Genomic DNA, 27,752 nt, shown 5'->3' with positions numbered 1-27,752 from the left:
TTACGCATTCAAAGTGAGAGGTGAAAAGTTTAAGGGGGATACATGTGGAAAATACTTTACACAAAGGGTGGTAGGTGCTTGGAACGAGTTGCTAGCAGAGGTAGCAGAGGCAGGCATGGTAGCTTCATTTAAGATGCATCTGGACAGATCCATGAGTAGGTGGGGAGCAGAGAGATACAGATCTTTAGGAATTGGGCGATATGTTTAGACTGTGGATTTGGATGGGCACAGGCTTGGAGAGCCGAAGGGCCTGTTCCTGGGCTATAAATTTTCTTTGTATGCTGGGATCTATAATGGGGACTTCTGAAGGAAATTGTGGAGATTATTATCAACTCAACATTTAAGACACTTACTAATGTTTCAGCCTGGTCTCTTGTAAACATATGCTGACCTACATGATGGCTAAAATAGGAATGTTCATGAAGCTGCTTTCTGCAGTTAGTTGAGTTAGCAGTAACTCTTGATCAATGTGGAAGCTCAGGGATGTCCCTGACTCCTTCACATGCAAGAAGTGTGCCCAGCTGCAGCTCTCATTAGATTGCATGATGGCAATGGAGCTGCAGATGGACTCACTTTGGAACATATGCGATGCTAAGGGGGTCTTGGGGATAGCACATTTAGCAAATTGGTCACACCGTAGATTAGGACTGCTGAGGGAGAAAGGGAATGGGAGTCCAAAAGGCAGAGAAAGAGCGGGGAGGCAGTGCAGGTGTCCCCTGCGGTCATCACCCTCCAAAACCAGTATACTGTTTTTGATACTGTTGGAGTAGAAGGAAGCAGTAGGGGAAGGCAGCAGTAGCCATGTTCATGGCACCGTGGCTGGCTCTGCTCTACAGAAGGGTGGGAAAAACAGCAGAAGGGCTACAGTCATAGGAGATTCAATTGTTATGGGAGTAGATAGACGGTTCTGTGGTCAAAAACCAGACTCCCGAATGGTATGTGGCCTCCCAGATGCACAGGTCAGGGGTGTCTCAGCCTAGCTGCAGAACATTCTGAAGAGGGAGGGTGAACAGGCAGTTGTCGTGGTGCACATAGGCACCAATGATATTGGTTAAAAAACAGGATGAGGTCTTACAAGCAGAATTTAGGAATTAGGAGCCAAGTTAAAAAGTAGAACCTCAGAGGTAGTAATCTCAGGATCGCTACAAGTGCCACGTGCTAGTCAGATTAGAAATTAAAGAATAGGCAGGATGAATGTGTGGCTTGAGAGACAGTGCAGGAAGAATGGTTCACAAATTTGGGACATTGGGACTGGTTCTGGGGAGTTGGAACTATTACAAACTGGACAGTTTACACCTGGGTCAGACTGGAACCCAATGTCCTTGGAGGTGCTTTTGCTAACGATGTTGTAGAGGGTTTAAACTAATGTGGCAGAGGGATGAGAACCAAATGAAGAGGTTGGTGGACAGGAAGGAGGTAGTAACTAAAGCCTGTAAAGGACTAGATAATGAAGTCAGCGTGACGAAGGGGAACAGTAGGCAGGGAGCAGATGATGAAAGCAAAGGCATTGGTGGTCTGAGGTGCATTTGTTTTAATGCAATAAGTGTAGTAAGTAAGGCAGATGAACTTAAAGCTTGGATTAGTACCTGGGGTATGACGTTATTGCTATTACTGGGACTTGGTTGAGGGAAGGGCATGATTGGCAACTAAATATCACAGGGTATAGATGCTTCAGGTGGGATAGATAGGTAAAAGGGATGGAGCAGTTGCATTACTGGTCAAAGAGGATACCACAGTTGTGCTAGAGGGCACTATGGAGGACTCGAGCAGTGAGGAGCATCCAGGCGGGTTTTCTAGATCAGTATGTAAATAGTCCAACTCAGGAAGGGGCCATACCTGACATGGTGTTTGGGAATGAGCCTGGCCAGGTGGTTGAAGTTTCAGTACGGGATTACTTTGGGAATAGGGATTACAATTCTGTAAATTTTTGAATACTCATGGACAAAACAGAAGTGGTCCTAAAGGAAGAATGCTAAACTGGAGGAGGCCAAAACTATACCAATATTCGGCAGGAGCTGGGGAATGTAAATTGGGAGCAGCTGTTTGAAGGAAAATCCACATTTGATAAGTGGAAGGCTTTTAAATGGAGATTGATTAGAGTACAGGAGAGATATATTCCTGTGAAAATGAGGGATAGAAATGGCAAATTAGGGAACCATGGATGACAGGTGAAATCGAGTGACTAGCTAAGAGGAAAAAGGAAGCATACATAAGGTCTAGGCGACTGAAGACAGACGAAGCTTTGGAAGACTATCTCAAATAGGGAATTTAGAGGGCTGAAAGTCTTGAGCAAACAGGATTAAGGAAAATCCCAAAGCCTTTTATTCACATACATAGGAACCTCAGTTATCCAAATGACACTGGCGGGAAATATCTTGTTGAGTTAATCAAATTCCGGATAATCGAATGCCGGATAACATTGCTTAGCTAAGCATCGGGACCTTGCAATCTTGCCAAATAATCCAATATTCGGATAATCGAGATTCCTCTGTATATGGAGCAAGAGAGTAACTAGAGAAACGGTTGGCCCATTCAAGGACAAAGGAGAGAAGTTATGCATGGAGTCAGAGAAAATGGGTGAGATTCTTAATGAGTACTTTGCATTGATATTCACTGAGGAGAGGGACATGATGGATGTTGAAGTTAGGATAGATGTTTGATTACTCTAGGTCAAGTCGGCATAAGGAGGGAGGAAGCGTTGGGTATTTTAGAAGGCATTAAGGTAGACAAGTCCCCAGGTCCGGATGGGATCTACCCCAGGTTACTGAGGGAAGCGAGAGAGAAAATAGCTGGGGCCTTATCAGATATCTTTGCAGCATCCTGGAACACAAGTGAGGTCACAGAGTTCTGGAGAATTGCTAATGCTGTCCCCTTGTTTGAGGAGGATAGTTTAAGCAGGTAATTACGAATGGGTGAGTCTGACATCTGTGTTAGGGAAGCTGATGGAGAAGATACTGAGGGATAGGATGTATTCCCACTTGGAAGAAAATGGATTATCAGAGATAGACAACATGGTTTTGTGCAGGGAAGGTCATGCCTTGCCAACTTAATAGAATTCTTTGAGGAAGTGACAAAGTTGATTGATGAGGGAAGGGCTGTACATGTCATGTACATGGGCTTCAGTAAGGCATTTGATAAGATTCCCCATGGTAGGCTATGGAGAAAGTGAAGTCACACGGAGTCCAGAGTGTACTAGCTAGATGGATACAGAATTGGCTGGGTAACAGGAGACAGACTGTGGTCGTGGAAGGGAGTTTCTCAAAATGGAGACCTGTAACCAGTGGTGTTGCACAGGGATCAATGCTGGCACCACTGTTGTTTGTGATATACATAAATGATCTGGAAAAAGGTATAGGTAATCTGATTAGCAAATTTGCAGATGACACTAAGATTGGTGGAGTAGCAGAAAATGAAGGGGACTGTCAGAGAGTACAGCAGAATATAGATAGATTGGAGAGTTGGGCAAAGAAATGGCAGATGGAGTTTAATTCGGGCAAAGGCAAGGTAATGCACTTTGGAAGATCCAATTCAAGAGCGAACTACACAGTAAATGGGAAAGTTCTGGGGAAAATTGATGTACAGAGAGATTGGAGTATTCAGGTCCATTGTTCCCTGTAGGTGGCAACGCAAGTCAATAGAGTGGTCAAGGCTGCATACGGCATGCTTTCCTTCATTGGACAGGGCATTGAGTACAAGAGTTGGCAGGTCATGTTACAGTTGGATAAGACTTTGGTTTGGCCACATTTGAAGTACTGTGTACAGTTCTGGTCACCACATTACCAAAAAGGTATGGACGCTTTGGAGAGGGTGCAGAGAAGGTTCACTAAGATGTTACCTGGTATAGAGGGCGCTAAAGAGAGAATAATTGGGATTTTGACTAGAAAAACGGAGGTTGAGGGGTGACCTGATTGTGGTTTCCAAAATCATGAGAGGTATCGACAGGGCGGATATAGCAAGAAGCTCGTTCCCAGAGTGGGTATCTCAATTACTAGGGGTAACAAGTTCAAAGTGAGAGGGGAAACGTTTAGGGGAGGTACATGTGGAGAGCTCTTTAGGCACAGCGTGGTGGGTGCCTGGAATGTGCTGCCAGCGGAGGTAATACAGGAGGGCACAATAGCCTCATTTAAAATATATCTGAACAGATACATGAATGGGAAGGGAGCAAGGGGATACAGACCCTTTGAAAAAAGGTGACAGGTTTAGATACAGGATTTGCATTGCTACAGGAATGGAGGGCCAAGGGGCCCTTTCCTGTGCTGTAATTTTCTTTGTGGTTTGAGTGGCTTTACATCACAATTCTTGCCTGAATATGGTAGTGTTAGAAAACATTAGCCTAATGTATTGGTTGTAGAATTGCTTTATCTCTCACCAGATTTCTTTTATTCAGCATGGAACAAAACAGGTACTTAAATGCATACTTTAATGTTGTAAAAACAGACTGAAAGGTATGGTCAAAATTTGTCAAAGTCTAACACTGAATCATATATAGTGAACTATTAGGTCAGATGGAGACAGTGAGATCTGCAGATGCGGAGATCAGAGTTGAGAGTGAGTTGCTGAAAAAGTACAACAGGTCAGGAGCAGGAAAATCGACATTTCGGGCCGGAGCCCATCATCAGGAATGAGACTGGGTGCCTTGGGGGTGCAGAGATAAATGGGTGGAGGGGTGGGGCTGGGAGAAGGTAGCTGAGAGCCAGATAATCAAATGCCCAGTCGCTTGAAATATCAGAAACATATAAAGGTAGTGAGTTTAAAGGGAGGAAATTCCGGAGTTTAGCACAAAGAAGACTGAAACCACAGTGGTCCATGATGGAGCATAAAAGTTTGAATGTGCAAGAGCCAAAATTTGACAAATGCAGAGGTTCCATGGGGTTGTAGAGCTGAAGAACTTACAAACAGAGAGGGAAGTGAGGAGCCAAGAGGGATTTAAGCACTTAAGACAATTGGAAAATAAATAAGGTTGCCATAGTCTTAACAGACCATAGGGCTGTTCTCCTAGCGGACAGAGACAACTGGTGGTGGTTTGATTGGAGGGTCACAATGCGTCAGGCAGGAGAAGAGATTGAGAAGGAGAATCTGTCATTGTAACCTCAGTTGTTGCAGGAATTAAACCCATGCAATTGGCATCACTCTGCATCGCAAACTGGACATCCAGCCAACTGAGCGAACTGACTCTGACTGAATAAACATTTGAGTTATGAAAGCTTCATATTTAAACATTTTCATGGACTTGAAGATTGTAGATACCTGGATTGTTTTCTTTCAAAGAGGTGAATGAAACAACATGGTAAATTTTGTGAAATCAAGACATTTCTTTTTGGACACACATCTTGTGAAAAGTTTCCAGCTCAGTCCTATTACTGATAAAGGACCCTTGTCATGGGTCCATTATGATATCTGAAATCCCAGTCCAGCTGCTTTCACATGAGAAGCAGCCGAAAGAATTTGTTGCTATTTCCAACAAGATCTACAGAAGTCCACAAAGACAAATGCATACATTCAGTGACATCACTCTTCTAGCACCAGAATGTCAGGTTGTCAGTCAGTTGAGCATATCAAATCTTATCCTTTTTGCCTTCAAGAATTCAGAGATATTGGCAAAGTTTTTTTTAAATCTCTGCCAATAAATCCATGTTTTTTCCTTTTACATAGATTCACACAACGTGTTTGTTTGTTCACATGTTTGGGATTATTTGGAAGTGTAAAAATTTTATTTTCATACCTCAAACTATATTAAACAGTTTACACTTTCATGAAAAAATCTTTGATTTTTGAAACCAAACCTATGTATATTGAAGAAGTTTGGTTGATCAATTTTTTATTCTAAGTCTAATTTAGAAAAAAAAGCATACCATTGATCATACCAAGTACTGGGCAAAATATTAAATAGATATTGTGATCTGTGGATTAGCGAGATTAGAGAACAACACTGCACTCTTCCCATCTCAGTCATAACAAAACTGAAGCCTCTAGCATGATTTCTAATGAGGACCACATTTATTTGAAAGTTGCTTAATTGCAACTAGGTAAGTAAATGTAACAGGTTTCTCTTGAATTATTAAAGCAAAATGGCTTTGACAATTGTTAAAACACTTCTGGAGTTGGAAGTTTTAATACTGAGTGGATTGCAAAACCAAAACCAGGATATTAGCAATGGCTGAAAATTAAAGTTGGAATTAAAAGCAGGAACTGACATAGCAGATATAATAGTGAAAATAGTGCAGCATTTGAAACTGAAAGAGAAATGAGATAATTCAGTTGATGATTCAATTGAATTAACAAGAATTTTGTTGCAGAAGAAGCATAGTGAATAAAAAAAGTGAAATGCTGAAGCTTAAACAAGAAAGACAATTAACTTCAAAGAAGTTTAAAAAAAAATTCAAAGAGATAAAAAAGGAAAAGGAAAAAGCATTTTACCTTTAGGAAAGGAAAAGAGAAAGACAAGCAAAGAAATAATAGAGGGAATACTGACTTGGGGGGTTGCAACACCAAAAAAAAGGATCTGATTCTTGAGAACATACTGATGACAAATGCCCTCGGTCAATCCAAGACCAATTGGGGGAACAAATTAAGCTTGTGTATGCCTTTCCAATATTTGATGAAAGGAACATAGAAGCATTTTTTTATTTATTTTGAAAAGAGAGCCAACCAGATGAAGTGGTCAAAAGACAACTGGACAGTGCCCAAAGAAACTATTTGTGGTATGAACTGGTCTCTTAGCTTTAGAGATAGAAATTTAGGACAAATCCATCAACCATTTTAAAGCATAAAGGAAAATAATTTTGACTGTTTGATGCAGGCATTAAAAGGTAAAGACTGTATGTAATCCTCAGGGGAAATGTTTCTCTTGGAAGAATTTATAAGTTCACTCTGCCCATCTGCAAGAACTCAGAACCAGAAGATTGCAACTATAAGACAGGCAGCTGAGAGAGATGACAATTAACAGATGGTCAACAAATTCAATCTCTTTTTCCATCACTCCCACAAACTCAAAAAGGACACAAGATGGGTAGGGAAGGGACAGCTGGGAATGTCAGCTCCAGGTCTGCTGCTCCATTTAGAAAAAAGTGTACAGATGGTGGAAGTGATATTTGAAGTCCCAAATGTTACCTTTGTATAGATTGCTGGAGGTCATTTGTCATTATTATTGGGATAAATCAGGGTGATTCAAAGAAAGGAGCCACAACAAAATACGAAAGATCAAACTGTAGCTCTAACAGCAGCTGTGAGGCCAAGTACAAACAATGCTGAGTGTGCAGGCAAGGGAGACCAGATATCACAGTGTTTCAGGGGAATTCTTGTTAAAAGATAAAGTAACTTGTTATTTCTCATACTGCCCACACTAAGGGATACAGGAATCACCCAAACTTTTGCTGAGAAAAGGCAAGTCTTTTCTAGCAGACTGCCTTACAAATGGCAAGAGTCACACCCATCTTGTGTCCTTCTCGGGTTTGTGGGAATGATGGAAAAAGAGATTAGATTTGTTGACCATCTGTTAATTGTCATCTCTCTCAGCTGTGTGTCTTACAGTTGCAATCTCCTGGTTCTGAGTTCTTGCGGATGGGCAGAATGAACTTTTAAAATCTTCCTAGAGAACCATTTCACCTGAAGACTGTATACAGCCTTTACCTTTTAATGAATGATATTAGCTGGGTGTATATGGCCATCCCTTTGTATCAAGCACGTCAAGTGTGAACTAACATCTGGAACAGTACATATAGGAGTTGTCTGTAGTTCACCTGTAAACAAAGTTGGCTTACTCCAAGGAATGATTTGCAAGAAGTAAATATTGTACCATTTCCAGTAGTCACAGAAAGGCCAAATGATATCAAGGAGACACAACAGTTCCAGAAAAAAGTTCCAAGAATTTTTCCTTTACAGTGAACTAAGCAAGGGCTACATAAAGTCCATTTTACAGGACAAATTGGTACCACAGGCAGATATTTGGAATCTGATTGATGAATCTTAATCTTACAGCTAATACGAAAAACATACAATTAACCACATTAAAAACCATATCAAATAACTAAATTTATGTTGAGGCCAATGATGTTGTGGGGCTAGGGAAAGATAATGCATTCTTCCCATCGTGATCATAACAACTTGAATGTGGAAAATGTGTATCGGAAAATGCAGGGTTATGGGGAGGATAAAGCAAACGGAACACAGTGAATCTTTCTTTCAAGCTGCTGACAGAGGTACAATTGGCCAAATGATCTCCTGAAGTACTGTGTCATTCTATGAATATATTAAATAAGGTTGATCCTTTCTTTTGATGTGATCAAAGGAATATGGGATATATCTGACCAGGAGACTACAGACTGCAATCAGATACTTTTGACGCTGAGTTAGTTATCAGTTTTGGCGTGACTATTTACAACTTATTTGCTTGTGACTCTTAATATCCTAGCAAGCCATCTAGTTATTTTTCTGACTTTACAACAACATAGAAGCTTTCAGGATTACTTTTCCATTCCACTATTTAGCAACTCAGCATTATGGGATTTTAACTCACTTTTGGGTTATTCACCCAGTATTATAATCACAAGACACACACATTATCAACTAAAATACTTAAAACTTGAGTCTTGAGTTCATCAGTTCCATTCAGTAAAAATCTATAACTAGGAAAAGAAGTGAGTAATTGATTTTACTGTGCTTGAATTCCAGCTGGACAATTTAACAACTTACCAATAAACAAAGATACTGCCCCACAAGATGGAGATTTGACTGTCTCTGCAACTTCATCTGTGGAAAGTTTCTCATATGTCACTTTTATCAAATCCTTTGGTTTATCTTCCAAATCACTCATGGTAACTGGAAAAAGAAAACAAGTTCGAAGTTCGTTTGCTGGTGACAGGACTGACTGAGTGGTCTCTACAGATCAATTGTTATCCTTTAAGAGTCTTCCGTATCAGGGTCCATTAGCACATCAAAATAATCCAAAGATTCCCTTTTTTGGTTTACTTCAACACTTTAAATATTTAATGTGCATTGTTTCGCTTCTTCTCTCCTGACAAGTAAATAAACGTATTAAATATAATGGAAAATACTTTCCAATGCAAATTATATTCTACATCGTTTTCAAAAACGGAGCATCTGGAATCTAGGTAGCTAAAGGCATAGCTAGCAATGGTGGAGTAATGATAGTTAGGGACATGTAAGGTGCCATATTTGGAGTAGCAAAGATCTTGTAGGCTGTTGGACTGAGGAAGTTACGGAGATAGGTATGGGGCAAAGGCCCATGAGGATCATTTCAGAAAATTCCAATGGAGTTGCTGCAGACTGGGATCCAAGACATGTTCGTGAGAATAGGCGAGATGTGTGAATGCGACTTGGTAAGAGTAAGGATAGATACAGCAATAGGTTGGATGAGCTCACAATTAACAGAGGATCCAAATGGTGGGCCCATGAAGAAAGCATTGGAAGAATCAACATTCTTTTCAGCTCCAGGTCCTGATGAGAAGGTAACAGCAACTTGAAAAAAATACATTAACAAAGGAGGGGCAAAGAGAGAGTTTCAGTGCCTCTTGATTAAAATGGTAGTTTTGATTCAGCCAATTGTTTCAGCCAGGGTTACCTGGGTTTGTCACACAGAAACAATATTAGGTCAAAAGAAAGAAGGTTTTAGTTTATCCAAGTCCCTGGTATTGAAGTCAAATGATGAAAGTTGAATATTGATTATCTGATTTCACTTTGATCTGCAACTCTGTAGCCGTAACACTATATTATGCACTCAGTTCAATTCTCCTGATGTACTTACGTTGGGTATAATTTGTCTGGCTAGCACACAAAACAATATTTTCACTGTTTCATCTGACAATGTGACAATAATAAATTGAATCAAATAATCATATCATCAGGATTTTGCTAATTGCATAATGAGAAAATTCTGAGTGCAATGAAACAAAAGTTGCTTCATCATCATCTCTGAATTCTCTTTCGAGGGGAAACTGCTACATTTACTTAGAAGTGACAATAACATTAATGACTTGAACGTAATCCTGTATAGACTAGAAAACTCCAAGACTTAAATAAGATCAAAATTAATGGTTCAAATGCCTTTGCTGCTGGATCCGGTACTATCTTACATATAAAATGTAAAAGTAATTTTGATAAATTTAATATTATTTATAACTTAATGGAATGATAAGAATGCATGAATATTAAATAGAACTATCATGCAGTCTTGGAAAGTGAGATGTCTGCTCCTTTATTCCCAAAATATCAAGAGACCTTTATTCTGTAAACTAACACAACATCTGTAATTTTAAGATTTTTAATACGAACACTGGGTTAAAACATAAGAAAATGTTCTGTTGTACAACTTTCGCGTTCCTTTCAAATTGTATTTGAAACTTGATACAAGATCCTTCAAAGCAGAATTGTTTACTGAAAGGAAGATTGAGGGAGAAAATAACAGCTGTAGAAAAGAGGATGTTTGTAATAATAGTGATGGAAGATGTAAAATATGCTACAGGAACCAGGCACCCTACACCTATTTAAAACTATCTTTAAAGTAAAATCATACAAGCTCACTAAGCAACAATGGTACCTAAATGCTTGAGTTAAAGCAGAAAACTTTTCAATGTGCAAGGTTAAAATCGGTAAATATTTACTATTACTATCGTTGCTATGTTTTTGGCTAGTTCCAAACATACGTTGCAGGTATGCTCTGCTTCATCATCATACAACTTTCAGCAGACATGCCTTTACATTTCTCAGTGAACTGGAGAATATACACTATTAAAATGGCAATATACATGTTGCTACTGAATATCATGTAGGCAATCTCTTCTACTATTGCTCACAAGAAAAAACTATTTTGATAATGCTTTGCTTCTTTCCCATTAATTTTTGGCAAAATTTACTGTGCAATAATACTTTGTACAGGAGACTTTTATTCAAAATTATACTCACTGGATATGTTGGCCTAATCATTTTCTCAAAATTTCCTATGAAGATCATTATTGGAAACAAAAAAAGTAATATGGAGTCAGTGGAGGATGAGGGTTTTAAAAGCATTTAGAAGACTTCAACAGATATCAGTTTAAATTCTAAACCTATCCACATAAACAAAGAATTAAATATTGTCAAAATAGTTACAAGTTTCAATATTTGCTCACATGTCTCATATTAACACTCAAGGTTTAATGGATCAGGGTTGAGACTGTCTCAGAAATAACAACGGCACATAGGATGCTGCCATTTATTAATCCAAATTCATTATTCTTTCTACTTTTTAAATGGAATCCATGGTAGCTGTTTAAAGTTTATAACATGAATGAAATGCTGTTAAAATAATGAAAGATCATAATTCAAAGGAAATATTGCAGTCAACTATTTAAGATACACGGAGGTAATACTGTAGAACATAGAACATAGAACAATACAGCACAGAACAGGCCCTTCGGCCCACGATGTTGTGCTGAACATTTGTCCTAGCTTAAGCACCCATCCATGTACCTATCCAATTGCCGCTAAAAGATCACCAAAGATTCTGACTCCACCACTCCCACAGGCAGCGCATTCCATGCCCCCACCACTCTCTGGGTAACGAACCAACCCCTGACATCTCCCCTATACCTTCCACCCTTCACCTTAAATTTATGTCCCCTTGTAACACTCTGTTGTACCCGGGGAAAAAGTTTCTGACTGTCTACTCTATCTATTCCTCTGATCATCTTATAAACCTCTATCAAGTCACCCCTCATCCTTCGCCGTTCCAACGAGAAAAGGCCTAGCACTCTCAACCTATCCTCGTACGACCTATTCTCCATTCCAGGCAACATCCTGGTAAATCTTCTCTGCACCCTCTCCAAAGCTTCCACATCTTTCCTAAAGTGAGGCGACCAGAACTGCACACAGTACTCCTAATGTGGCCTAACCAAAGTCCTGTACAGTTGCAACATCACTTCACGACTCTTGAATTCAATCCCTTTGCTAATGAACGCTAATACACCATAGGCCTTCTTACAAGCTCTATCCACCTGAGTGGCAACTTTCAAAGACCTATGAACATAGACCCCAAGATCCCTCTGTTCCTCCACCTCACTAAGAACCCTACCGTTAACCCTGCATTCCGCATTCTTATTTGTCTTTCCAAAATGGACAACCTCACACTTGGCAGGGTTGAACTCCATCTGCCACTCCTCAGCCCAGCTCTGCATCATATCCAAGTCCCTTTGCAGCCGACAAGAGCCCTCCTCACTATCCACAACTCCACCAATCTTCGTATCATCTGCAAATTTACTGACCCACCCTTCGACTCCCTCATCCAAGTCATTAATAAAAATTACGAACAGCAGAGGACCCAGAACTGATCCCTGCGGAACTCCACTTGTAACTGGGCTCCAGGCTGAATATTTACCATCTACCACCACTCTCTGACTTCGACCGGTTAGCCAGTTTTCTATCCAATTGGCCAAATTTCCCTCTATCCCATGTCTCCTGACTTTCCGCATAAGCCTACCATGGGGAACCTTATCAAATGCCTTACTAAAATCCATGTATACTACATCCACTGCTCTACCCTCATCCACATGCTTGGTCACCTCCTCAAAGAATTCAATCAGACTTGTAAGGCAAGACCTACCCTTCACAAATCCGTGCTGGCTGTCCCTAATCAAGCAGTGCCTTTCCAGATACTCATAAATCCTATCCCTCAGTACCCTTTCCATTACTTTACCTACCACCGAAGTAAGACTAACTGGCCTGTAATTCCCGGGGTTATCCCTATTCCCTTTTTTGAACAGGGGCACAACATTCACCACTCTCCAGTCCCCTGGTACCACCCCCATTGACAGTGAAGATGAAAAGATCATTGCCAACGGTACTGCAATTTCCTCTCTTGCTTCCCACATAATCCTAGGATATATCCCATCAGGCCCGGGGGACTTGTCTATCCTCAAGTTTTTCAAAATGTCCAACACATCTTCCTTCCTAACAAGTATCTCCTCTAGCTTACCAGTCCATTTCACACTCTCCTCTTCAACAATACGGTTCCTCTCATTCGTAAATACTGAAGAAAAGTACTCATTCAAGACCTCTCCTATCTCTTCCGACTCAATACACAGTCTCCCACTACTGCCCTGGATTGGACCTACCCTCGTTCTCGTCATTCTCATGTTTCTCACATACGCATAAAATGCCTTTGGGTTATCCTTGATCCTATCCGCCAGAAATTTTTCATGCCCTCTCTTGGCTCTCCTAATCCCTTTCTTCAGGTCCCTTCTGGCTATCCTGTATCCCTCCACTGCTCTGTCTGAATCCTGTTTCCTCAACCTTATGTAAGCCTCCTTCTTCCTCTTTACAAGACATTCAACCTCCCTCGTCAACCAAGGTTCCCTCACACGACCATTTCTTTCCTGCCTGACCGGTACATACATATCAAGGACACGTCGTAGCTGTTCCTTGAAAAAGTTCCACATTTCCACGAAATCCTTCCCCGACAGCCTATGCTCCCAACTTATGCTCCTCAGATCCTGTCTTACAGCATCGTAATTACCCTTCCCCCAATTGTGAAACCTACCCTGTTGCACGCACCTATCTCTCTCCATAACCAAGGTGAAAGTCACAGAATTGTGGTCACCATCACCAAAATATTCACCCACTAACAAGCCATCACTTGTCCCGGTTCATTACCGAGTACCAAATCCAATATGGCCTCCCCTCTGGTCGGACAATCTACATACTGTGTTAGAAAAGCTTCCTGGACACACTGCACAAACACCGCCCCATCCAATCTACTTGATCTAAAGAGCTTCCAATCAATATTTGGGAAGTTGAAATCGCCCATGACTACTACCCTGTGGCTTCTGCACCTTTCCAAAATCTGTTTCCCATCTCCACATCTCTGCTGCTATTGGGGGGCCTATAGTAAACACCCAACAAGGTGACTGCACCTTTCCTATTTCTGACTTCAGCCCATACTACCTCTAAAGGCAGATCCCCCTCGAACTGCCTTTCTGCAGCTGTTATACCATTTCTAATTAGCAACGCCACCCCCCTCCTTTTTTACCACCCTCCCTAATCTTACCGAAACATCTGTAACCAGAAACCTCCAACAACCATTCCTGTCCCTCTTCTATCCACGTTTCCGTGATGGCCACAACATCGTAGTCCCAGGTACCTATCCACGCCTTAAGTTCACCGACCTTATTTCTGATACTCCTTGCGTTGAAGTATACGCACTTGAACCCATCTCTGTGTCCGCAAGTATTCCCTGTCAGTGCTACCTTCTTCACATTTGGACATCCTGACAAACAGCTAGCCTACTTGCTGGACTACAAGTCCGGATCCCATTTTCATTTCTTTCACAGAAGAAATTGAGGAGTCTATTTCGAGGATGCCACATCAGTAAACTAAGTATAAATAAGGTCAAGATTTGATCATCAGTGCTCTAAGATTGAAATTACTTTTGGAAAAGATAATGGTGGTTCAGTGATAACAGGCAGTGATCTCTAGATGAGAGTATTAAAGCAATGACTGAAGAAGCACACCTAGCCAGTGATAACCTTAAATTTGTAAATTTATTCAGCATTATTGAAATGCTGCAGATACGCCTTCAGTCTGCATCCATCTTGGCACTAATTCTGACAAGCCATGCAATACATTCCATATGTCGGAATTGACATCCATCAGGCCCATTCCCTTCTCCCAATGACCAACTCCTATTGTAGTTGTTAGCATTCAGTATCTTTTAAAAAAAAATTGATTAATATGAAAATGTATTTATATTATTACAGTGAAACTGCATAAAAGCAGCATGGCTCCATATAATAAAGATACAAGGCCAAATGGGAACAGACGAAAGGGAAAATTCAAAAGGCACCTAACAACGGAATCAATGGACCTCGCTAAAATTAAAGACTCCATCAGGAATTTTAATGTGCGGCCTCCTGCACCTGAAGTCATTTTTGAGGAGAAATTAGAAATACCTGCATATGTATGCCAGGAGCTAGCCCCCACTAATCGGGGGGATGACTGCGATCTCGTCGCCTGGCTGGAGGAACAAAAGCTGATCTCCCAAGATGATGTATTCCTGACGAACAGCAAGAATGATGTGATCCCTTATGGTACCAAGCCTGTGGATTCGGTAAGAAAAGAAAAAAAACATACCAAATATCAATAATATTTAGCATTTAGCACTAAATGTTTCACTGCGTTTAATAGGATTTTCCCTTCCTCTGCCTATTAATGGTCAATAATGCCCTCCAAATATGGTTCCAGGCCTGCAACTAAAACAGTTTAGAGTCACTACAGCCTGTCTGCTTCACTTCGGCAGTTAGCCAATTCTTGACAAGATAGTTAAATGCTTAAAAATGTATTGTTGGAAAAGCGCAGCAGGTCAGGCAGCATCAAAGGAACAGGAGAATCGACGTTTCGGGCATAAGCCCTTCTTCAGGCTTCTGCCCTAAATGTCGATTCTCCTGTTCCTTTGATACTGCCTGACCTGCTGCACTTTTCCAGCAACACATTTTTAAGCTCTGATCTCCAGCATCTGCAGTCCTCACTTTCTCCAAGGTAGTTAAATGAAATGTTTTATGTAATCAAGCTACTTCATCGACTGGAGTGACAATGGGTAAGCTACGTGGGTAATATGTATAGAACATTCTGAACTTTGCAGCATTAACAACTTCTGTAAAGAAGTCCGTTGCAAAGAACAAAATTTGACTTCCCAACTGACAGCATTCTGTGAAAAAGAATATGTTAACTAAGAAGAAAAACCAAGCAATATCTCAACATTTTAAAAAAGGTCTCTAATATTCTTCCAAACCTGACATAATGGAGCCATACTACGTTTATTTCAATTATTTATTTATTGGCAAAATAACATGATGGTGAATTTTCAACAATTATATGAATTAGAAAAGTAACACGGTTTATAGCGATCCATCAAATGGTAATTATGTTCTCCTACGGATGCTTCTCCAAAGTGAACAGGGTTTGCTAAACTATTCTGTGCATCTGTTACACATATCACAGTTTACGACACCGCAGCCTTCATCTCAACATTAGTTCCGAAAAGCTTCAATAGTGCACATGCACCACCTTTTGTACTCAACTCATGTTTCTGTTTTTCCCTATTCCTATATCTATCTGTATCACGCCATCGTCAGCTAAATATGGCCTATCTGCAACCAAGCAGCTTCAAATTTTATGCAAAACTGGATGACAGAATAATATAAAACTGAGCTGTGCTGAATTTCCCTCAGATTTTCTCTCCATGTCCTGTGGGAAGACAGAGTAAAGGCAAGTCTCTCTGTCCTACGGTCACAAGTATCTCCTGCCCACCAAAGGCAGTACAAATCCAATCCAACCAATTATATTTCTCTACTCAGTGAAGGCTCCATCAACAATATCTTCTCCCTTTGCTATTTATGGAACCTGGTTCTTTGATTAGGTGGGGACAATGTTTCTTTATATCTTCTAACAGGATGCAAGCATTGCTAACTATGAAAACATTTGTTGCCCATCTCTACTTGCTCTTGGAAAAGACGACAGCGATCCACTTGCTTGAACCACTGCAGTCCATCTGGTATAGGTACATCCTACTAGGTACTCTCTTTCCCTCCCCCACCCCACCTACAATGCTTTTACAATAGAACATATGAATATACAACTTGGGAATAGACTATCAGCCCCTCATTCAACATTATGATTGATCTAATTGCAACCTTCAATTTATATTCCTGCTTATCTTTGATAACCTTTGACCGTTGCTTAACAAGAATCTATTCATCTTTGCCTTAAAAATATTCAAGACCCTACTTCCACTACCTTTTCAGGAAGAGTTCTGTCAGGCAGTTATGAGTCTAGAAAAGAAAATAAAAGTGTCAAATGGGAAATACCTAGTTTTTAAACAGTGACCCCCAATTTTGATTCTCCCATCTACAATCTCTCATATGTTTCAGTCTAATCGCCCCTTACTCTTATGAATTCCAAGTGATACCGACCTAGTCTGTCCAACATTTCGTCATAGGACGACCTGGCCATTACAAGTATTAGTCACAGTAAAATGGTATCTGAACTACAGCCAATTCATTTATATCCTTCCTTAAATAAAGTGACCAATACCTTGCACAGTACTCCAAATACCATCTCACCAGTGCACTATATCATTGAAGAATAATCTCTCTAGCTTTGCATTCAATTCCCCTCATGATAAATAATAATATTTGAATAGCTTTTAGCTATTTGTGCACAGGACACCCAGTTCCTCTGCACCCCATATTTCTGCAACCTCTCCCCATTTCTCTTTTTTTTTTGAAGGGAATTAGGAAGAAAGTTAAAACGTAGGACTGCAAAAGGTAGTGATCTCAGAATCACTACCAGGGCCATGTGCTAATCAGAGTAGAAGTAGCATGATATATCAGATGGACAGATGGCTGAAAAGATGGTGTGATGGGGAAGGTTTCAGACTGCTGAGACATAATGACCAGTTGGAAAAGGTGGGACAACTATAAACTGGCCAGATTGCACAGGACAGGATCGGAACTGATGTCCTAGGGGAGTATTTGCTAGTGGTGTTGGGGAGAGTTTAAATTAAAATGGAGGAGAATGAAAACCTATACAGGGAGACAGAACAGAGGGTAGAAAGGGCAAAAAGAAAAGACAGAATGGGAAATACTAATGATAGGCAATTCAGGGACAAAGGTCAAACAGAGGCATGATGTAAAACAAAACGAAAAGGATGAAGAGTGTCAAAATGACAAGCCTTAACACCATGCAACTTAATGTGTAGAGCATTCACAATAAAGTGCATGCACCAGATCTGCTAAATGATTTAAAGGGGTATGATGTAATTGGGATTATGGAGATGTAACTGCAGGGTGACCAGCAACAGGAATTCAACAAGAATTCAACAATGAGAGTAATCAATGATACTAAAAATAAAATTTAGAAGTATAGGTAAAGTGTCGCCATCAGCTTATACTATAGAACAAATTGCTAAATATTAAAAGCTTTTCATATCACAAACAAACACCTTCCTGAGATGTTTGTAGCACTGATAGCCACGGGTGAGTTGCCAGAAGATTGGAGTTTGGCTAATGTGGTGCCATTATTTAATAAAGATGGTAAGAAAAAGCCAGGTAGCTACAGATCTGTGAGTCATAGAGACAGAGAGATGTACAGCACGGAAACAGACCATTCAGTCCAACACGTCCATGCTGACCAGATATCCCAACTCAATCTAGTCCCACCTGCCAGCACCTGGCCCATATCCCTCCAAACCTTTCCTATTCATATACCCATCCAGATGCCTCTTAAATGATGAAATTGTACTAGTCTCCACCACTTCCTCTGGCAGCTCATTCCATACACGTACTACCCTCTGCATGGAAAAAGTTGCCCCTTACATCTCTTTTATATCTTTCCCCTCTCAGCCTAAACCCATGCCCTCTAGCTCAGGACTCCCCAACCCCAGGGAAAAGACTTTGTCTATTTATCCTATCCATGCCCCTCATGATTTTATAAACCTCTATAAGGTCACCCCTCAACCTCCGACGCTCCAGGGAAAACAGCCTCGCCCATTCAACCTCTCCCTATAGCTCAAATCCTCCAACCCTGGCAACATCTTTGTAAATCTTTTCTGAACCCTTTCAAGTTTCACAATATCTTTCCGATAGGAAGGAGACCAGAATTGCACACAATATTCCAACAGTGGCCTAACCAATGTCCTGTACAGCCGCAACATGACTTCCCATCTCCTGTAATCAATACTCTCTGGCATTGTATGGGCAAGTTGTTGGAAGGGAATCTGAGGGACAAAATTTACATGTATTTGGAAAGGCAAGGATTGATTACGGATGGTCAAGATGGCTTTGTGCATGGGAAATCATGTCTCATTAACTTGATTGAGTTCTTTGAAGAAGTGACAAAGAAGACTGATTATAGCAGAGTGGATGTTGTCAAATATGGACTTTAGCAAGGCATCCAAAAGATTCTGCATGGTAGACTGGTTAGCAAAGTTATATCACATGGAAGACAGGAAAAGCTAGCCCTTTGGATCCAAAATTGGCTGGAAGGTAGGAGACAGAAGGTGGTGGTGGAGGATTGCTTTTTGGGCTGGAGGTCTGTGACTAGCAGAGTGCCACAAGAATCGGTGCTGGCTCCACTGCTTTTCGTCATTTATATAAATGATTTGGATGTGAACATAGGAGGCGTGGTTAATAAGTTTGCAGGTCGCACCAAAATTGGTTGTGTAACAGGTAGCGAAAAAGGTTACCTCAGAGTGTAATGGGATCTGGAGCCAAGGAGTAACAAATCAAGTTTAATTTAGATAAATGTGAGGTGTTGCACTTTGATAAGGCAAATCAAGGCAGGACTTATACACTTAATGGTTAGGCCCTGGGGAATGTTGCTGAACAAAGAAATGTGGGATGCAGATTCATAGTTTCTCCAAAGTGAAATCGCAGGTAGACAAGTTAGTGAAGGAGGCCTTTATTGGTCACCACATTGAGTATAAGAGTTGGGGAATCATGTTGCAGCTGTACAGGACATTCGTTAGACTACATTTGGAACACTGCAATCAATTCTGTTCTCCCTGCTATGGGAAGGATGTTGTGAAACTTGAAAGTGTTCAGAAAAGATTTACAAGGATTGCTAGGGTTGGAGGGTTTAAGCTAAAGGAAGCGGCTGAATAGACTGGTGCTATTTTCTCTGGAGTGTCGGAAGATGAAGGGTGCCTTATAGAGGTTTATAAAATCATGAGTGGTGTGAATAGGATTACTAGACAAAGTATTTTCTCCAGGGTTGGGGAGTCAAAAATAGACAGCCTACATTTAAGGAGAAAGGGGAAAAAATTTAAGCAGGCCCACAAGGGGCAACATTTTTATGCATAGGGTGGTGCATGTATGGAATGAGATAGTGGTAGACGCTGATACAATTACAACATTCAAAATGCGTCTGGATGGGTATAAGAATAAGAAGGGTTTAGAGGGATATGCGCTAAAAACTGGCAAATGGGACTCGATCAGATTGGGATGGCTGTACAGCACGAACAAGTTGGACCAAAGGGTCTGTCTCCATGCTGCACATCTCTATGACTCTATGTTGAACACCGAAGCATATGAATTCCTTGCAGTTAGTAAGTTCCTGCAGTACATGGTCAACAACTTGATTACATGGTATCTTTGACACAGGAAAGCATCCCCAAGTGGTTCACAGGAGCATGACCAGCCTAAAAATTGAGATAAAGCCAAAGGACGAGATAATAGGAGATTGGTAAGCTTCATGAAATAGTTTTAAGGAGATCAGAGATCCAAGAACTACTGAGATTTTTAGTTGAATTTGGCAGGGCATCGCTACACAATAAACATAAATCTTAATTGCTACTCCATCTTCATCACATAAGCAGCACATAGGCACTTCACACTGGAAAGAACACTAGATCAGATCAACAACATTGCTAAGAAGAAACAACAATGGATTTCTCTAATAAGCTGTACCTTGGATGTCTCTTAACAATTTCCTGCCACAGTTGCAATGAAGTTAGTTGCTGTGGTACAGAAATCGTCTCCGAACGAACCCCTGACAATTCAGCACTCCGGGCAAAATACAGCACAGAGACCTATACAAAAGAGAGAAAAATTAAATCTTGAGAAAAATGTGACTAGCTCATAACCTAGCACTGAAACACATATTTTCTAGGAAAAAAATTATGAAGATCAGAATCAAGATTTACCAAATAAACTGGTCTCATCAAGCCATACTTCATATTGTCAAACCTTCAGTTCAGGAGATTTTAGTGAGGCTTCCACCATTGAATACCTACATAATATACTGCCAATCTATAATTCTTTCAATCTCCTGGGATTAATGTTTACGAATTTTGTCTGGATGACAGTGAGGGCTGCAGGGGGGAACGATTTACTGACCATGGCACGGTGATACAGGACACTACTCAAGAGGAGAGAATATGACAAATATACTGATGATATGGGACAATCAGATTAGAGAAATACATGTGTGGACCAAAGACTGTCGTGGTGGAAAGGCATTCCAGTTCATGGAGCACTGGCACCAGCACTGGGGAAAATGGGATCAGGATCAATGACAAAGTCTCTATCTGAACCTTGCTCGGGCCAGTATTCTTTCCAACCACATACGGAAGTAAAAAGGATTTTAAAACTGAATAATGGAGGCAAGGGATCAAATTTGGAAATCTATAGTCAAACTAAAGATCGAGACAAGGATAAAGAGAAAGGTATTAATACAGGACAATGCCAAATAGACTATGATAAGAGATAGAGAGTACATATCCAAGAGTAAACCAACAGACAAGACTAGCATTTTCAAAGGGAGTGTATTAGATAAATTTGAGGATCAGTATCTGAATGAACTGACAGCACAAATAGGCTGTTCAGAGAAGATTCACTAGACTATAACCTGGAATAGCCAGGTGATTTATGAAAAAAAACTAGACACACTAGACTTGTGCCAGCTGGTATTTAGAAGAGCAAGAGATGACTTGATTACAACATAAAATTCTGAGGTGTCTTACGAAGGCGGATGTGGAGAGAGGATGTTTCATCCTATAGGGGATCCTAGACCTGGATTACTGCTGACAAATCAGAAGTCACCCATTTAAGAGAGAGATTAGGCTTTTTTTTTTCTGCTGAGCAGATCATAAGTCCTTGGTACTCTCATTCAAGAATATAGTTGAAGCAGAGTCCTTGAATATTTTTAAGGCAGGGATAGATAGCCTTTAAACCCAGTGTTTAACAAGAATCTATCAGGGGTAGGTGGGAATAAGGTCAGCCATGAACTTAGTGAATGGTAGAACAGGTTCAAGCGGTTGAATGCTACTCCTGATTCATGTGGCTATATTGATACACATCCCACAGTCTAAATTACACTGAAGCTATATATCGGTAGGTTTTCTATTGAACCAGGAAAGCTCTCCATATGCTTTGTTATCAAATGTGCAGAAGTGCACTCAGAAATCAGCAATGCGTTCAAGCTTTGGTAAAACAAATGGAAAAGTGGGCATTTCCATGACATTAAGAGATTTCTACTGGGCAATCTGAAAGGTTTATTTTGTAGCAGTTCTTAAATATTAAATTTTGAAAGACTGATATGAGCAGCTCATAACCCAAACATTAGTTTGCGTTACATGAAAAAAGTAAAGGAGTAAGAAATAATTTCATCTAACAATTGCGATGATCTCACGACAATAAAGTTCAAGTGGTTCCTAAATAATTAAAATAACCTCCCTATCTTTGTTACTGCGTTAAATGCAATTTGTTAACACTTGTTCACAAGTGAAGCAAGTTAAACCAGAGATTAAAAAAAAAACCCACATTGTTATGGTGCACACAGAGGTCATTCAACCCATTTTGATCTGCACCTTAACCCTGCACGCACTTCCATTTATATAATTATCCAATGCCCTCTCCAATGCCTCATTTGAACCTGCCTCCACCATTATTCCAGGCTGTGCATACAGTAACTACTTACTGTGAGAGAAAGTGTTTTCTTCACCACGCATTTGCTTCTTTTGCAAAACTCCTAAAACCACAGTACAGAGGAACCTAGATTATCCAAATATCAATTATCTGAAAATCAGATTATCCAAAGGAGATCTCGAGGTCGCGATGGAAACAGTACAAAGACATGTTTCCAACGGTGATTAAACAGGCACCGTCTCCAAATGACTGACTTCCCGCCCTCCCCCTCTCTGCTCACACTTTCCCTGAAGTTCTACATAGAGATGACCGTAAAGCCCTCCTCCCCGTTCCCCAGATAATCTCTACTGTATAGGCAAAGGTGGAACCTGTCAAAAAGTTGTGTGTGTGGCTGTGGCTGCATGTGTGTGCGTGCGCACGCTATTTGGAGACTTACCCCACAAAGGCAACTTAAGCAGTCTTGTGGTTGGTGTCCAGTTCAGCTGCCCCGGAGAGGGGGCGGGGGTGGAGGGCAGTGTTGCATGGGGTTGGGGTGGGGGGGGGCGGTATTGCATGGGGTGGGGGCGGGGTTGCACGGGTTTGGGGACAGGGCAGTGTCAGACAAAGGTAGGGGCGGGGTCTCAACACTGAGCAGACTTTAAAAACTCCAAGCTCCAGAGGAAAGGCATTTAACCGATTAACCGAATAATTGATTATCCGAACGAAATAGTGCCCCGCCCATCAGGTTCACATAATCGAGGATCCCCCATATACCCTTTGGTTCTTGATCTGTTCACAAACAGAAAGTTTCTCCTTACCGTACAATACACCAGCTAAACAGTCATAGTCATACAGCACGGAAACAGAGTTTTTAGTCCAACCTGTCTGCGCTGACTAGATATCATAAACTGATCTAGACCCATTTGCCAGCATTTGGCCGTATCCCTCAAAGCCCTTCCTACTCATACCCATCCAGATGCCTTTTAAATGCTGCAATTATACCTACCACCACCAACTCCTTTGGCAGGTACCACCTCCTCAGATCCCGTTTAAATCTTTCCCCTCTCACCACAAAACTATGCCCTCCAGTCTGACTCATATTTTATATGTTTATCGTAAAATCCCTGCTGTTGAACACTATGTTGAACAATATAGGTTTGCTCGCTGAGCTGGAAGGTTCGTTTACAGACATTTCATCACCATACTAGGTAACATCTTCAGTGAGCCTCCAGATGAAGCACTGGTGGTGTAGCCCGCTTTCTATTTATATGTTTGGGTTTCCTTGGGTTGGTGATGCCATTCACTATGGTGATGTCATTTCCTGTTATATTTCTCGGAGTGGTAAATGGGATTCAAGTCAATGAGTTTGTTGATAAGAGTTCCGGTTGGAATGCTATGCTTTTAGGAATTCTCGTGCGTGTCTGTTTGGCTTGTCCTAGGATGGATGTGTTGTCCCTGTCGAAGTGGTGTCCTTCCTCATCCATATGTAACGATACCAGTGAGAGTAGGTCATGTCTTTTTGTGGCTAATTGGTGTTCATCCTGGTGGCTAGTTTTCTGCCTGTTTGTCCAATGTAGTGCTTGTTACAGTTCTTGCAAGGTATTTTGTAAATGACATTAGTTTTGCTTGTTGTCTGTATAGGGTCTTTCAAGTTCATGAGCTGCTTTTTTAGTGTTAGTGGGTTTGTAGGCTACCATAATGCCAAGGAGTCTGAGAAGTCTGGCAGTCATTTCCACGATGACTTTAATGTAGGGGAGAGTGGCTAGGGTTTCAGGATGTGTTTTGTCTGCTTGTTTGAGTTTTTTTCTGAGAAATCGGTGGACTGTGTTCATTGGGTACACATTCTTTTTGAATACACTGTATGGGTGATTTTTCCTCTGCTCTGCATAGTTCATTTGTGCTGCAGTGTGCGGTGGCTCATTGAAATAATGTTTTAACGAGCTTCGTTTGTGGATGTTGGGATGATTGCTTCTGTAGTTCAATATTTGGTCCGTATGTGTTGTTTTCCAGTAAATGCTGGTTTGAAGTTCCCCACTGGCTGTTCCCTCTGCTGTGACATCTAGAATGGCATTTTGTTGTTGTTTTCCTCCTTTTTAGTGAATGTTATGCCAGTAAGGATATTATTGATGGTCTTGAAGGTTTCCCCTCATTTATTTCATTTAGTGATGCCAGTATTGTCAAGCTGGTGGATCTATGCCTTACCACACACTTCACGTTCAACAAAACCTACAGACAAACCAACGGAACATCCATCGGATCTCCAATATCAGGGTTTTTAGTAGAGGCAGCAAAATGCAGAGACTTGAACAGCTCTACCAACCATCCAACCCAAACTTTGGGTCCGCTACGTTCATAACACCTTTGTCATCACTAAATGAAACAAATTAGAGGAAACTTTCAAGACCATCAATAATACCCTTTACTGACTAACTATGCCTCTATTTATTAAGTCTAGAAACAGCATGCTTTATAGGAAATCAGGAGGGCAAAAAGGGGACATGAGACAGCTTTGGCAAATAGCATTAGTTGTATTCATAGAATCCCTTTGGATTCTCCTTAAGGACAAAAGGGTAAGTAGGGTTAGAAGGGGACCCCTTAAAGATCGGCAAGGGTGCCTATGTATTAAGCCACAGGAGATGGGGAAGATACTAAACAAGTAGGTTGCATCAGTGTTTTCTGTGGCGAATGACGTGGAAGATACAGAATGCAGGGAAATAAATAGTGACATCTTGAAAAATGTCCATTTTACAGAGAAGGTAGTGTTGAATGTCTTGAAACGCATAAAAGTGGACAAATCCCCAGGACATGATCAGGTGTTCCCTCAAACTCTGGGGGGTGCTAGGGAAGAGATTGCTGGAGCCCTTGCTGAGATAGTTGTATCATCGATAGCCACAGATGAGGTACCGGAAGACTGGAGGTTGGCTAACATGGTGCCACTGTTTAAGAAAGATGGTAAGGAAAAGCCATGGAACTATAGACTGGTGAACTGATATCAGTGATAGGCAAGTTGTTGGAGGGAACTCTGAGTGACAGGATTTAAATGTATTTGGAAAGCAAGGACTGGTTTGGGATAGTCAACATAGCTCTTTATGTAGGAAACTGTGCCTCACGAACTTGATTGAGCTTTTTGAAGTAGTAACAAAGGGGATTGATGAGGGATGAATGTGGACATGACCTACATGGTCTTCTGTAAGGCACTCAACAACATTCCTCATGGTAGACAGCCTAACAAGGTTAGAACACATGGAATACAGGGAGAACTAGCCATTTGGATACAGAACTGGCTAGAATGTAGAAGACAGAGTGTGCTGATGAAGGGTTGGTTTCAGACTGGAGGTCTGTGACCAGTGGTGTACCACAAGGATTGGTGCTGGGTCCACTGCTTTTCGTCATTTATATAAATGAACATAGGAGGTATCCTTAGTAAGCTTGGAGATGACACCAAAATTGAAAGTGTAGTGGATAGCGAAGAAGGTTACCTCAGAGTACAATGGGATCACAACGGAGTTTAATTTAGATAAATGTGAGTGCTGCATTTTGGAAAGGCAAATCAGGGCAGGTCTTATACACTCAATGGCAAGGTTCTGGGGAGAGTTGCTGATCAAAGAGACCAGGTTCATAGTTCTTGAAAGTGGAGTCATAGGTAGATAGGATAGAAAAGGCGGCATTTGGTATGCTTGCCTTTATTGGTTCAGGCATTGAGTTTGGGGGTTGGGAAGACATGTTGTGACATTGGTTCGACCACGATTGGAATACTGTGTACAATTCTGGTTTCCCTGCTATTGGAAGGATGTTGTCAAACTTGAAAGGGTTTAAAAACGATTTCCAAGGATGTTGCCAGGGTTGGAGGGTTTGAGTTATAAGGAGAGGCTGAATAGAGAGGGACTATTTTCACTGGAGCATCAAAGGTTGAGGGGTGACCCTATAAAAATTTATAAAATTATAAGGGGCATGGATACAGTAAATAGACAAGGTTTCTTTTCCTCCCCAGGGTGGGGGAGTCCAGAACTAGAGGGCATAAATTTAAGGTGAGAGGAGACAGATTTAAAAGGGTCCTAAGGCACAACTTTTTCACACTGAGGGCAGTGCGTATATGGAATGAGCTGCCACAGAAAATGGTTGAGGCTGTTTTTATACAGCATTTAAAAGGCATCTGGATGGGCATATGACCAGGAATGGTTTAGAGGGATAGGGCCAACTACTGGCAAATGGGATTAGATTTATTTCGGATTTCTAGTCTACATGGATGAATTCAACCAAAAGGGTCTGTTTCTGTGGTGTATACTGTATTTTTATAATTGTATTAACAACTGTCAAAGTGTGGTGCTGGAAAAGCACAGCAGGTCAGGCAGCATCCGAGGAGCAGGAGAATCGACGTTTCGGGCATCAACTCTATTCAACCAGCCAATTTTGTCAAGGGCCCTCTAAAGATTATCCTGTTCTCACGGTCCTCAATTCACCCAAATCCGCAAACTAGAAACTTCCCTCAAAAATTACTCATTAACCATTGCTCTCCGATTCCTACCCCTCAGTCGATACTTTCCTCAGAAATCCGTCGTGTGACACTGTATCGAACACTTTTTGGAAGTCCCTCTGTTGGGATTTCCCAGCCTGGGAGAACAAAAATTACTGAACGATCGTAATGTAGTCCGAACAAGTTGTAACTGTAGACTTTAACAAAATAGAAAACAAAAGGTGTCCCACTTCCGGGTGAATTACAACGCAACATCTGAGACCTAACTATCTCTTCATGACAACTGGCAGTATCCCCCTCCCCCCCGAGGCCCAGAAACCGCCGCCTTCTCGGAAACGCGCAGCTGCGGGTTTTACCGACCAGAGGGAGACGGACTCCTGCCTCCCCCTCCCCAAGGCCTGAGGCCCCCGGGGGTCGGTGTCCGGTTCTCGCAGCTGCTCTCTGTGCTCCCGTGTGGCGAGAGGCCGTGCCCGTGCCCGTGCCCGTGCCCGTGCCCGCGCCCGCGCCCGCGCTGTTACCTGGGTGACCATGTCCTGGTCCTGGTCCTGGGCCGGGCCGGTGTAGCGGGCTGAAGGCTCCGGGCGGCTGCCTCTCCCCCTTTGCTCAGGTCCCTCAGCTGCACTCTGGCTGCACCAACCAAAACCCAAAGAACTACGGCTGCTATCGATCAATCAATCAGAGGCAATAAGAGCAGAAACGGCTGGAAAAGCTCTGCAGGTCTGGCAGCATCTGCGGAGAGGAATCAGAGTCAACATTCCTGCTCCAGTGACCCTTCCTCAATGTTAACTATGATTTCTCTCCACAGCTGCTGCCAGACCTGCTGAGCTTCTGCCAGTTCTGTTTTTGTCCATCAAAACAAACAAAATCACTGTTCAACACCATCCTCC

At 41.5% G+C, this 27,752-nt stretch overlaps 2 protein-coding genes and 1 long non-coding RNA gene across 6 annotated transcripts in view; 1 reads left to right on the top strand and 2 right to left on the bottom strand.

The window, feature by feature from the left end:
- The window catches only part of mocs2 (molybdenum cofactor synthesis 2), a 61,299-nt gene extending 52,487 nt beyond the window's left edge, over positions 1–8,812 (bottom strand). For both annotated transcript variants that reach the window (XM_043688366.2, XM_043688357.2), the window contains exon 1: positions 8,692–8,812. In XM_043688366.2, coding sequence (XP_043544301.2) covers positions 8,692–8,812 — 121 coding nt within the window. The remainder of the gene's footprint in view (positions 1–8,691) is intronic.
- The window catches only part of LOC148152171 (uncharacterized), a 49,476-nt gene extending 34,543 nt beyond the window's left edge, over positions 1–14,933 (top strand). The window contains exon 3 of the long non-coding RNA XR_015757724.1: positions 14,748–14,933. This is a non-coding gene — a long non-coding RNA (uncharacterized LOC148152171). The remainder of the gene's footprint in view (positions 1–14,747) is intronic.
- A 15-nt stretch (positions 14,934–14,948) lies between these two features.
- On the bottom strand, positions 14,949–27,523 carry LOC122549100 (molybdopterin synthase sulfur carrier subunit). Of its 3 annotated transcripts, none has more exons than XM_087989275.1 (4): positions 27,384–27,410; positions 22,465–22,515; positions 20,454–20,575; positions 14,949–15,086 (listed from the first exon to the last, which is right to left on the bottom strand). In XM_087989275.1, the coding sequence occupies exons 1-4, from the start codon at positions 27,393–27,395 to the stop codon at positions 14,960–14,962; spliced, it is 312 nt and encodes a 103-aa protein (XP_087845401.1). In that variant the 5' UTR covers positions 27,396–27,410; the 3' UTR covers positions 14,949–14,959. The 3 variants fall into 3 exon arrangements, with proteins under 3 accessions (XP_087845401.1, XP_087845391.1, XP_087845412.1); XM_087989265.1 differs by lacking the exon at positions 27,384–27,410 and adding an exon at positions 26,937–27,139 and having other exon boundaries at positions 22,465–22,517; XM_087989286.1 differs by lacking the exon at positions 22,465–22,515 and having other exon boundaries at positions 27,384–27,523.
- Positions 27,524–27,752: the final 229 nt, after the last annotated feature.

The sequence above is a fragment of the Chiloscyllium plagiosum genome, unplaced genomic scaffold, assembly GCF_037043375.1.
Source record: "Chiloscyllium plagiosum isolate Xiang-an unplaced genomic scaffold, Cpla_swu_hap1 HiC_scaffold_1, whole genome shotgun sequence".
Taxonomy (NCBI): Eukaryota; Metazoa; Chordata; class Chondrichthyes; order Orectolobiformes; family Hemiscylliidae; genus Chiloscyllium; species Chiloscyllium plagiosum.
Note: the sequence above shows the minus strand (reverse complement) of the source record. Positions and strands in the feature narration are given on the sequence as shown.

Excerpts from the sequence above, each read along its gene's own strand:
- LOC122549100 (XM_087989265.1), bottom strand. The coding sequence starts at position 27,120 with ATGTTGCGTTGTAATTCACCCGGAAGTGGGACACCTTTTGTTTTCTAT. Across the intron at positions 22,518-26,936 it reads TGTCACACGACGGATTTCTG|AGGAGTTTTGCAAAAGAAGC; the intron begins AGGAAAGTATCG and ends TACTGTGGTTTT. Across the intron at positions 20,576-22,464 it reads AGAAAACACTTTCTCTCACA|GTCTCTGTGCTGTATTTTGC; the intron begins GTAAGTAGTTAC and ends TCTTTTGTATAG.